This window comes from Castor canadensis, chromosome 10 (genome assembly GCF_047511655.1).
Source record: "Castor canadensis chromosome 10, mCasCan1.hap1v2, whole genome shotgun sequence".
NCBI lineage: Eukaryota > Metazoa > Chordata > Mammalia > Rodentia > Castoridae > Castor > Castor canadensis.
The window spans coordinates 99,539,311-99,551,649 of record NC_133395.1 but is presented as its reverse complement, the minus strand read 5'-3'; the positions used below and the strand labels follow the sequence as shown (position 1 = coordinate 99,551,649).

The 12,339-nt window shown below is 37.1% G+C and overlaps 1 protein-coding gene across 12 annotated transcripts in view; it reads right to left on the bottom strand.

Moving 5' to 3' along the window:
* Positions 1–12,339, bottom strand: part of Nek10 (NIMA related kinase 10) — a 260,109-nt gene that overhangs the window by 160,634 nt on the left and 87,136 nt on the right. For all 12 annotated transcript variants that reach the window (XR_012436301.1, XR_012436303.1, XR_012436302.1 and 9 more), the window contains 3 exons: positions 6,534–6,579; positions 4,237–4,358; positions 4,001–4,103 (listed from right to left, as the gene is read on the bottom strand). Coding sequence is in view for 9 of the 12 variants with exons in the window: in XM_074043773.1 (XP_073899874.1) it covers positions 4,001–4,103; positions 4,237–4,358; positions 6,534–6,579 (271 nt within the window). In the remaining 3 variants the exon portion in view is untranslated. The remainder of the gene's footprint in view (positions 1–4,000; positions 4,104–4,236; positions 4,359–6,533; positions 6,580–12,339) is intronic.

Below are 12,339 nucleotides of genomic sequence, written 5' to 3'. Positions count from 1 at the left end.
TTTAAATCTTGGCTTTTAACCCCTGCCTCCTGATTCAGTATGGTTTAAAGACCTCCATGTGACACTGACAGATAAAACAATGCTGGCATTCTTGTTCCCCACCCCCCCCCCTTTTTTTTTTTAAATTCTGATTACTGTGTTAAACTGGGAAAGTTTTCAACAACCAAGGTAAAGCTATGTGGAAGTTGAACTCAGAATAGAGGAAAAGTGGGTAGGTAGTGGTAGTACCTTGCTTCCTGCTCTGCTGGTGGAATTTGTGTTCCCGTGACACTCAGCTTATTAAGGACTCTGCTGTTCCTCGAATGTGCAGGACACAGTGCTGACTCCGTGAGTGGGAGACAAGCTTTGAATTGCTTTCCTCCTAATGGGGCATGGTCCCTCTTATGACCAACAGCACAGTTGTGAAGAGGCTCACAGGATAAGAGGTGGATTTGACAGCTATGGAAACAAGATTTTCCTCTGTTGGAAGCTAATCAGCCCACAAAGGTGTCACACCCAAAGCTTGGGCCTTAATTAGCATTGTACTTTAATTAAAGGACTCTTTCTAAACCATATTTATACCTTTCTAATCTACACATAGTCTATACATAGATGCATATTTTATCCCCCAGCTGATTAGATATTATTTGTTGTAAATGCTGTATAGATTGTTTCTCCTTTCTTTACCTTGGTTTGGGATTTTTTTTTTTTATGAATTTATGCTGTTTCAGCAAGTATAAAAATACTCCTCTGTAGCCTGAGCTGTAACCACATGGCCTGTGCTGCCAGAGGACATAGGACAGTAGTATCACCATTGCATTCCCACTGGACTCATGCACCTCCCGGATGGTATTTGTTCTTTTCAGGGTTTTGGGGGATTTTTGTTGGTTTGCTTCTTTTCCAGAGTGTGGAAAGTCTATACAGTGCAGAAAGGCTTTAACCTGCCAGTTGATTTGAAATACTTTCCCCTGCGCAGGGCTGTGTGCATCCTGCCAAGCTGCGTTATATTCTGTACTGTGTACAATAAAGAAGTTTGCTTTTCATGTATCTGAGACAGGAAGGCAAAAAGCAGGCCCATTCCCCCTGCAGAGCCCAGGATGCACTAGGTAGGAGCCAAGCAAAAAGCTCAGTCGATGGAGCTGATATCAAGTCCCCAGGAACCTCCCACATCCACACAGCCAGAAAATTAAGTAACCAACCCCTGACACCAACAGAAAATAGATTTATTTTTCAAAGCAAACAAGGTACTGAACAGCATAAGGCTGAGTTCATGGGAATTCAGTGAGAACCTAAACTAAATCCAATCCACACTGCTCCCAGAAGGACAGCAGACAGGAGACACGGGAGCAGCATTCTCCAGAAGAACATTCAGACACTGCCTTCAGGGTCTCCAAAGGAAAACTCCGTTATGCTATACCAAAGTGTATCTCAGATTATGGCCTTACCTGGTATAAAGGGTTTCAAACAACCTTTTCCATTCCTTGCTTGGAATTATTCAAGGTTATCTTAGCATTGTCTGACTATTGAGGAAAATCTCCAATAGGAAAAGAGGGATCAAACTAAGCAGGAGGAGTGGGGAATGATGGACCCAGAAAATCGAAGAAAAAAAGATCCAATCTTTTTTCACTGAAGGAAAAAAGTCTATATTCTACTGAAAGGGATTTAAAGCAGGATTCCATGGAAATGGAACACAGGATAAGATGGAATGTTCAGATAGCAAAAATATGATTAAAACTTAAATATTCAACAGAATGAAAAATAAAGTTGAAGAAAAAATTCTGAAGTACAATAAAGAGACAAACTATGAACATAAATAAAAAAGAAAGCAATTATTAACTCTAAGGAAAACAAGAAATGTTTATGAGAAAGGAAAGGTAATTACTTGGTGGTAAGATGTAAGCGCTGAATATTGATTTAACCTCCAACTGTGCTATGTCTACACTGACAGGATGATAGAAAGGGAAGAATAGGAAGTAAGAAATGAAATCCTAACTGTCACAATGGAAAATCAAATGCCATAAGAAAAAGCTGAAAAAAGAATAAAAATATTTTGTTTGGTCTTTCTATTTAACATTTTTTGAAATTTATTTTGTGGTATTGAGGTTTGAACTCAAGTCCTCATGGATGCAAGCAGATACTTTTACCACTTGAGCCACACCCTGAGACTGTCTTTATTTTATTTTATTTTGAGAAATAGAACTAAGGGTTTCAAAGAGGTAAGGTAAGGAACTTGTCTTTCCCTATAAGAATTTTAGCACTATTTTATTTTGTAAATTATTTTGATGCATGCTATCAAATAAAGTAAATATAAATCTACAAACCAACTAAGTTTAAAAAAAAACCTACTGTAATAAAAGATTAAATTCAGTATATTTAAATGTAACCAAAGGAGATGTTGATAGCTTATCTAAGCAGAAAATAAAATGCAGGGTTAGCTATTACTGAGAAAAAAATATGACCTGAATGACCGTTTAAGAAGAATTAAACAGATTTTTTTCTGTAATTTACACATATACGCAATTTGCTATGAAATTAAAAAATGCAATTTGTTAACCTTTATTAACTTATAAATTAAAATACCTACATGTAAATAAATTGTTCAAATTCTTAACTAACTACAACTTCAATTTATAAAAAGATAAAAAGTAACAAGTAAACAAAATTCTGATTAATTTCAAATGATTAAGCAAACAGGTGTCCAAGATAGTATCTGACCTTTTTTCTTTTATTTCACAATGCACACACTTGGAAATACTTACAAATAGGTTTGCATTTGAGGCTATCTATAGAGTTTCTATTTTAAGTTGTTTTCTTTTTGTTTATATATATAGTATGTTCCACTTATAAAAATCTGTACAATGAATATTACTCATTATTCATAAACACATGTGGTTATAAGTGTATACATTTGGAATTGCCTTCATGAGTAAGTGGATTTTTCTAAAAGCAAGGGACCCAGCTGTAGATGCTGTCATATGTCTCTCACCTCAATAAACAATTAGAGCAGTGGTCTCCAAACTGGGTGCCTAGGCCCATCCATGACAAGGGGCTGGGGCTGGGGGGATGCACAGGAAAAAAATAAAACCTCCATTTTTATTTTTCAGTGAATCCCTTTATTCTTTATTTCTGTATGCTTTGCTCTGTAGTCTCTGTACAGAAATACAGGTATAGAATTTATAAATAATCCTACATATTTTGCTAGTATATTCTCAACAATTTTTTACTGAAGGGTCATCATGATCAAGACCATTTTGGAGACCACAGATATAGGGAGTGCCTCCCTCCCTGTGCTTAGTAAGCCATTAATATCCTGAGAGTAACACAAATGTTCATGAGTGAAGAAGACAGGAGAAAGCCATTATATTGTTCTAAAGTAAAAAATTATTTTTAAGTTATGATTGAGAATTAGACAAGTATGAGGGTAAAATAAGTCTTCTAATCTATAAAATTGTTTCCATCATTAGGCTTACCTGTTACAGATGAAAACATTGAGAAAAACTGAATGTTGAAATATACAAATGACTGGATTTTTTCTAGCTCTCACTATGCAATTTGTTACCCATAAGACAGGAAACATGATAAAATGGGTCAAAGTGACATGCTTGGTTGGTGGTCATAAAAGCTTTTATTTGTGAAGTAGGACTTTAAACAAAGAAAAAACTTGGAAACCATTGACTTGGGAATTAACTGTTCAAGCATCTAAGAGTGTTTTATTCTCTCCTATGTGCAAAATACAACTTCATCATTTTGAATAATGCTAGTCACTATTCAATATGGTAGCCAGTACTCACACATAGGTGTGTAAAGTAATTAAAATTTAATAACATTTAAAGTTCATTTCCTCGGTCACACTAGCTATACTCCAAGTGCCCAGTAGTTACATGTAGTAGTGCCTACTACTTTGAACAGCACAGATAGAGAACATTTGCGTCCATGCCAAAAGCTCTATTGGAATTAATATTCTACTCTGGAATAACATTCTGAGATTCTTTAGTGACAATTTTAAGATTTTTCTACTTACTGACTGTTACTTTGTCCTTATCCCCCAACATAATGTTGTTTGGTGTCAGGTCTCTATGGACAATCCTTTTCTCCTTGTGTAAATACCGAAGAGCTAAACACAGCTTGAAATAAGAATAAAAAGCAAATTTTATTCCCCCAAATATATGTGTAGCCAATGATGACTATTGTACATCTCTCAGAAATCAGTTGAGAACTTTACTGTGCTATGAAATTTTAATGAAGATAAAAGCATACCTGTATAAATATTTTCCATAGTCTTTCTTCAGTAAAATGGTGTTGTTTCTCCTTCAAAGAATTGAAATGCTCTCCAAGAGGGACTCCTTCTATAAGCTCCATAACAATATACAGTCTATCATCTATGTAAAAAACACAAAATAGGTAATAGAAACTTAAATTCAGTAAGAATCAAAAAACTTACAAATCAGAATCTGAGCTTTCAATGAGTTAGCAGAGTACATCTGTAAAGAATTAGAGAAATGCTAAGATGATGATCCACTGAGCACTGGAATGGAGCAATCTCTTCTGGCTACATGCATGTTGTGAACACATATAAGACTGCTGTTATATTGATGGACTGTATGGTGTTAAAGTATGAAAAACTGTTGAAATAAGAATTATTAGCTAGTGTGTGTTAGGACTTAGAAACCAGCCCGAGAATGACAGGCTGATACATTAATAAGCCAAATAGGTGGTGACCGACAGGCAAACAAGCTAAACCTAATGTGGCAGTGCCAATAACAGGGGTGGTGAGGTCACCACCACACAGATAAACTCAGGCCAGAACCCAAAACCTCGCTTGCCTCCCCACCCACCAGAGACTGCGCCGTCAGAGCACCAGGGTATGGAATGGTTGGAAGGTGGCAGAGAGTACAGTAAATGGTCCCAAAGCCATGAGGGCTAAAGACCATGTAAGCCCACCTTTCTTCTTGATAGTCTAAAATGTACTGTCAGATCAAATCAGACATTCATCAAACTGCATTTTAACTACGTTTTCATAGCTTCGTAGATTTACAGAAACTTACCCTGGATCTTGCCATGACCTTACAATGATAACCATATTAAAATACCACCCATGGTAGAAATTTCTGTTATGCCCTCAAGAACAGAAAAAGCTGACTTCTCCTACTTTTATCAGCAAATGGAAATCTCATTAACTGCTCATATTTGTTTCTTAGCTTTGAATGCCAAGAAACAAAGACACAAATTCCATTTCCTCCTCTAAAATCAATGTGAAATTTATTAACAATGGCACATAATATGTGTCTTTTGTATGTATATAATTTATATAAAAATGGAGTAATAATCATACATTTCTACAGCTTCACACTCTTTTTCATTACACAGCCTTACATTTCAGTATATCCAGATGCACACTAGATTTTTTTTGCTGGTTGCCATAGTATTGCACAATATATTTAAGTCATAATTTATTTAATCATTCCTCTACACAGAGACATTTATATTTTTCATAATTCCAAGAAATACTTGTCTGTACTAAGCTTACTCATAGCTTTTTAGTATTAATTTTCTCACCTTATATTCCCCTTTCTTGCAACTTCTTAATCTATTTTATTATATTTAATATATTTTAAGTTACCTCCAATTCATTTTGGAAGATTTCAGGTTGTAAAATTTTTTATTTTATTCTTAAAATAAGACAAGTTGCATCTCTTCAGTATAAGTCAGAAGCTAACCTTGATACGCACTATGTTATAGGAAATTGTTCCAATATCAAGAGCCAATGGCTAAGAAGGCAGGAGTCTCAGCCATCCAGAGAAGGAAGATGGGTAAAATCACAACAGACTTGAAGCACACAAAAGGGTTTCTTAACAATAGCACTGAATGACAATGAGGAAGCCCCCAACGATTGCTGCTTTGTATTTCTCTAAATCTTCCTTCAAATGGAAATTTGTTTTGAAATCTCCTGTATGTTGCAGATCAAGTTTTGTCAATACTTACCTTCAGTCTATCTTCCTAATTTTGTAAAACAAACTTTGGCTTTTTCTCAATGTTTTGACTCAGTTTCCCATCACTCTTGCAGAAGAGAGCCCCTCTGCCTGCAGCATCAGCAAGGCTCCACTGCCACCTGGCGGTGTTTACTTGAACTTTATGGAAAAGAAATAAAGATCTACTCTAATTTATTTAGGGGTGGAAAAACGTCATCCAATTCAACATAAACTGCTATTAATTTTTCATAAAGAAGCCATCATAATTTAATTTAGTTTTCTTTTCTCCAAATCCACTTAAGTGCTTTCTCTATATAAAGATAGCAGCAATCATTATTTTGGTTTGTTCATGTAGTGCCTTTCCTGTGGTAACCTAAATATTTTATAACTATCTTCAGGTCATGGATCATATCACTGTCTCAAGGTCAAGAAAGTGATGCTTGAGATCATCCACTGTTATATTAATGACCAAAAAAAGTAAAGAAAATAGTTCAGTGAGTTTATTTTGTGACATTCTGATATGAAAATATGTAAGCAACAAAGATATGTTTCCTTATTACAAATACCACAGAAACTCATACTTACTTTCCAGAAATGTCTTGTAATAACGTACAACATTAGGATGATAAAGCTATAAGAAAATAAATAACATTTATTATACCACTTCAAAAGAAAAACTTTGTTCACAAACTATTTAGCCTTTATAAATTATATTTATTTATAAAAGTAAGCATTTCAAGATATTTGAGATTTTTATGATTTTAAAAAACTTGCTTATAAAATTAATCTGAAAATAGCAATCTCCTATATAGCTTTATGAAACAAAATCAAAAACTGTGTTTTACTACCTATCTAAACTGGCAAAGAGAGTTAAAGAACCAGAAAGAGCTATAAGAATTCATTTAATGGTCTCTGACCCACACTGCACACAGACTACATAAGGGAGAAAACAGAAATGAAGTCTTATTGTAGACTTCATATATATTCACTGCTTTTTATCCTCTCTACCACCTAAAGATTTATATACACTCTTTGTGCCTGTTTGTACTATGTCTATCTGCCTTTCTTTCTACAATGATTAGTGTGAACTTGAAGTCATCTAAGTTTAAAATCATGGTACTAGTTTACCATGCTCTAATTAGGCTCCTCATGTTTGGTCTGCTTAAGTTTAGCAAGAATCCTACTAAGCCAGTTTACCAAGAATCCCCCAACCCTTATTATCTAGGCAAGTATCTCTCCCCTCACCCTTGATATCTAACCAACTCCCTCTTAGTGGGGCTAGTGGAGTGGCTCAAGCAGTAAAGTTGTACAGTCTGATGCTCTGGATCAAACCCAGTACCAAAAAAGAAAAAAAAAAAGGAACCAACGCCTCTTAGTAATTTTCCATACACTGGTATCCTCACCCTGTCCACAGGATACACATTACCAACTGTCCCTGTTGAATTCAGAGTTGGGTCAGTGTGTTTTGTCTCTATTACAATGCTTTAACCCCTACTGCAGTAGCACTGAGTAAAGTTCCCCCACCATTTTTAAAAAGGATCTAGCAATTTCTCTTGACATAAGTTTACTTATGGATATGGACATAATAAAGTTATTATTAACTATTAATTAATAAAAGACCATTTTCTACAAGAATATTAAAATTTTGTGGTCAATTATTTAGAATTTAATTTCTAGGTAAACTGAAATCTGTTTGATCTCAGAAGAGTCACCATTATCTCTATGAGTGGCTACCTCAGTTTGGTGTTTCTGTATGCCCTTTCCAGGAGAGACTGCTAGATATTCACCAAAAAATCATTCTGTCCCACTCTCGTGGCAGCAGAATTGTAGCTGGATGTGTCTTCCCAGTCACATCTCTCAGCCTCTCCTGCAGCCAGAGTGGGCCTGTCACCAGCTCTCACTAGTGAGTGTGAGGGAAACCTGTGGACTCCTGTGTCTGAGCCCTCCCACAGGGACGGTCCCTCCTGCTCATCCTCTTCCTTCCTTGGATATAAACATAACTGTTACAGCACACAGAGAGGTAGCAGAGTTTCTAAAGGATTACATGGAGTAAAGGACACTATGAGACTGGTTCACTCACTTTGGGATTGCTTACATGGTAAAGGCTCTTCTTTAAGCCCCTGTATTTTGGAGCCGCTGTGTTTCTGCAGGTTAGTCTTAATCTTAACAAATACATACTCTCCCATTCTGGCCCATTTTGTTGCTTCTTTCTGCTATGATCTCTTTCTTTTAGGACTCAATATCATTATCTTTTCCCCTAGTGTGATCCCAATGAGAGAACAAGTGCACAGTTTTCAGTAACCTCAAAGTCTAAGCAGATGCCTCCTATCTGGCACTGCATGGACATCTTCTTCTCTTAGGAAATGTGCTAAAACAAATTAGCTACCTCATCAGTGAGGAAATGGCACCAGCTTTTAAACAATGTGAGACCAGGTGAGCAACCAGAATCATATTCTGCTTCTAGTTCACTGCAAAAGCTATGTCAAGATTTGGGTCCAAATGAAGATACTCCATCATCTCAGGTCAAAATCCATGTTCCAGCCTTGTGCTATTGTGACCTTGTCTTGTTCAATAGTACTATCTCCAGAAATTAGAATAGTGCCTAGCACTATTCTGCTTAATAAATGCTTATTGCATGAAAAAATGGATTAATGAACACATTCTGAGAAAAGGGATTACATTCTTCTTTAGACAATTATGCTTGAGTCAACATTTTAGCATTATCCACAGGAGGAATTATGAGGTTAAGCAAGATGCAGTGGCTCACATCTGCAATCTTGGCTATCAGGAGGCAGAAATTGGGAGGATCACGATTTCAGGTCTTCCCAGGCAAAAAGTTAGTGGACCCCATCTCAACCAGTGACTGGGTGCAATGGTTCATGCCTGTCATCCCAGCTACATGGGAAGCATAAATAGGAGGATTGGGGTTCAGGCCGACTTGGGCATAAAAGTGAGACCCCATCTCAAGAATAACTAAAGCAAAAAGGGCTGGAGGCATGGTTCAAGTGGCAGAATGCCTATATGGCAAGTGCAAGGCCCTAAGATCAAGCCCTAGTCCTGCCAGATTGTTCAGTAATATGAATTTTGCCATTGGTTGATGAAATTACTAAATTTAATAGTCACTTAATAAAATTTAAGTCAAGATTATTGTGATTTACATCTATTTGTGCTTCAAAAATAAATATACTTGAGTTAAAATCATATTGCTAATATTTTATCAAAGTACTGATTCACTAAAACCAAACGTTTTGTAAAAAGCTATAACCTTGCTATTAGCTCTTTGTAATCTAAAATAAAATGGTACAACAGTTTAAAAAAAAAAAAAGAAACACTGCATTGTGGAAGAATAGGTTATCCTAGTCTGACCAAACAATAACATTTTAAAATCTATTATTAAATAAAAATAAACTATTGGAGGATTCCAAGATGGCGGCTAGAGCCGGTGCAGAGAATCTCCACTTCACGTTAAGCGGAGAAACGAGGAGGGCCCCCAGGGCTGCCAGTGGCCGGCGCCCATACAGCTTGGGAAGACGTGGACCAGGTGAGCTTCACGGTACCGCGGTACCCCCACAGACAAACCTGGGCCAGAGCAGCATAGCCCCCTGGACAGACTGACCTCCACCCGGGAAAAAAAGAGAAACTGAGTAATAAGCAATAAGAACAGTTAAGACACGCTGGAAGGAGGGTGGGGCGCCCTGAGCGCTGAAGATTGGGGGAAGGGAACCCTTCCCGGGACTGTAAATAAACAAGCCGGGCGGGCCGGAGAGGCTCTGGCGGGAGTGGGGCACGCACCCAGCAACCAGGAGCGGGAAAGCTTGTGAGAGTGGAGGAGGGAGGAAAACTCCACAGGAGAGGAGGAAAGACCCACTTCCCACGTGAACTGTAAATAAACACGCAGGCTTGACAACGCGGGGGCAGTGTCACCTTTCCCAGTGCTTGGAAAGGGGAAAGCCTGTAGCAGAGGCTCCTGCACAGGAGAACTCTGAGCAAACAAAGCCTGTGGGACCAGGTGAGTGCTAAGTTCACCCCAGATATCTGCATAAATAACGCGGCCAGCTACAGGCTGAGACCAGCAGGCAGGCAAGCCACAGTTGCAGATACCACTCTCAGAACTGTCTCCAGATGCTTTTTTTTCTTTTTCTCCATACCTTTGATGAGAGAACAACCAAATTACACCTGCAAGCTGAAAAACTTACTGAAACTGTATTACATTTGAACTTAGGACACTTGGTGGGGCTTTTTGTGTGTGTGTGTATGTGTGTGTGTGTGTGTGTGTGTGTAGTTTTGTTCTACTTTATGCATCCCCTTTGATGAGACAACTACAAAACAACATCTGAGGCACCAACTCCAGGACTGGAGATTGAGACAGACACCCAAATTATTAAGACTGAAACTGCATTGCATATAAACTTGGAAGTTTTTTGTATTTTTTTTTCTTTTTTTTTTTATTTTCTATTTTCCATTTTATTTTAATTCATTTTTATATATAGATATTTCTTTCATTTACTTATTTTTTATTTTTTTTTATCTTTGACTTTCAATCCTCTGTCTCTCTAATGTCTGTTCGGCTTACTGTCGATTAGTACACTAACACTCCCTGTTTATACATTTGAAACTCTCTTGTCTGATACCTTGTTCTGCTTTCTCCCTCTTGTCTGTATATTTGTTTTCCCCTTTTCTTTAACTTCTTGCTTTCCATCTCAGCTCACCCTTCCATTCTAAATATTACCATTGTTATTATTACAAGCTAGAAAATAATTGCACACAGTACAGGGACAGTAACAACACCAAAGACAAAGATGGGAAGACAGAAAAAACAGGGAAACCAGTTTCCCCACAGCAAAAAGTTAGTACAGGAACTAGAGGGGAATGAAGAGAACAGAAACTCAGAGCCAGACTCCAACAAAATGAAGATAAACTATGCCAAAGGACCCAATGAAGCCCACAAGAATAATTTAAAAGAAGACATACTACAAGTACTCAATGAGAATTTTATAGAGATGATACTGGATAGGGTCAACCAAAATGTACAGGAGACACTCAAGAAATTCCAAGACAATAAAAATAGAGAATTTGAAAAAGCAAAAGAAGAAATAAAGGAAACCATAGAAGCACTGTATAAACACCAAAGTGAACTAGAGAACACAATGAATAAACGGATAAATGAACTCAGGACAAAAATAGACAACATTAAAGAAGAAAACGGCCAGGATATGGAAAACCTCAGAAAAAAGAATGAAACAGAACTTCAAAACAAAATGGAAGGCCAATCCAGCAGAATAGAACAAACAGAAGACAGAATCTCAGAACTTGAAGATGAAATGATAATTAAAGGAAAAACCGAAGAACTATTAATTAAACAACTCAACCTGTGAAAAGAAAATGCAAGAACTCACTGACTCCATCAAAAGACCAAACTTGAGAACCATGGGCATCGAAGAAGGAGAAGAGGTGCAAGCGAAGGGAATGCGTAATATATTCAACAAAATAATAACGGAAAATTTCCCAAATCTAGAGAAAGATATTCCCATACAGATGCAAGAGGCCTCCAGGACACCAAACAGACCAGATCAAAATAGAACTACTCCACGACATATCATCATTAAAACAACAAGTTCAGAAACTAAGGAAAGAATATTGAAGGCTGCAAGAGAGAAAAAACAAGTAACATACAAAGGTAAACCCATCAAAATCACAGCAGACTTCTCAACAGAAACATTAAAAGCAAGAAGAGCGTGGGGTGAGATCTTCCAGGCACTGAATGAAAGTAACTTCAACCCCAGGATACTCTACCCAGCAAAGCTATCATGCAAAATAGATGGAGCAATAAAAGTCTTCCATGATAAGCAGAAACTAAAACAATATGTGATCACAAAGCCACCATTACAAAAGATTCTGCAAGGGATCCTACACACAGAAAGTGACACCCAACTTAACCATGAAAAGGCAGGCAGCACCAAACCACAGGATAAGAAAAAGCAAGACAGTAGAGAGTAACATCAAGTTAGGTATCTTCAAACAACTAAGACAACTAAATGGCAGGACTCACCACATACCTATCAGTACTAACTCTTTATGTTAATGGACTTAATTCACCCATCAAAAGAAACTGTTTGACAAAATGGATTAAAAAAGAAGATCCAACAATTTGTTGCTTACAGGAGACTCATCTCACTGACAGAAATAAGCATATGCTTAGGATGAAAGACTGGAAGAAGATTTACCAAGCCAATGGCCCCCAAAAACAGGCAGGAGTAGAAATACTTATCTCTGACAAAGTAGACTTCAAACCTACATTGATCAAACGAGAAAAAGAAGGACATTCCATACTAATAAAAGGGGAAATAGACCAAAAGGAAATAATAATCATCAATCTGTATGCACCTAATGT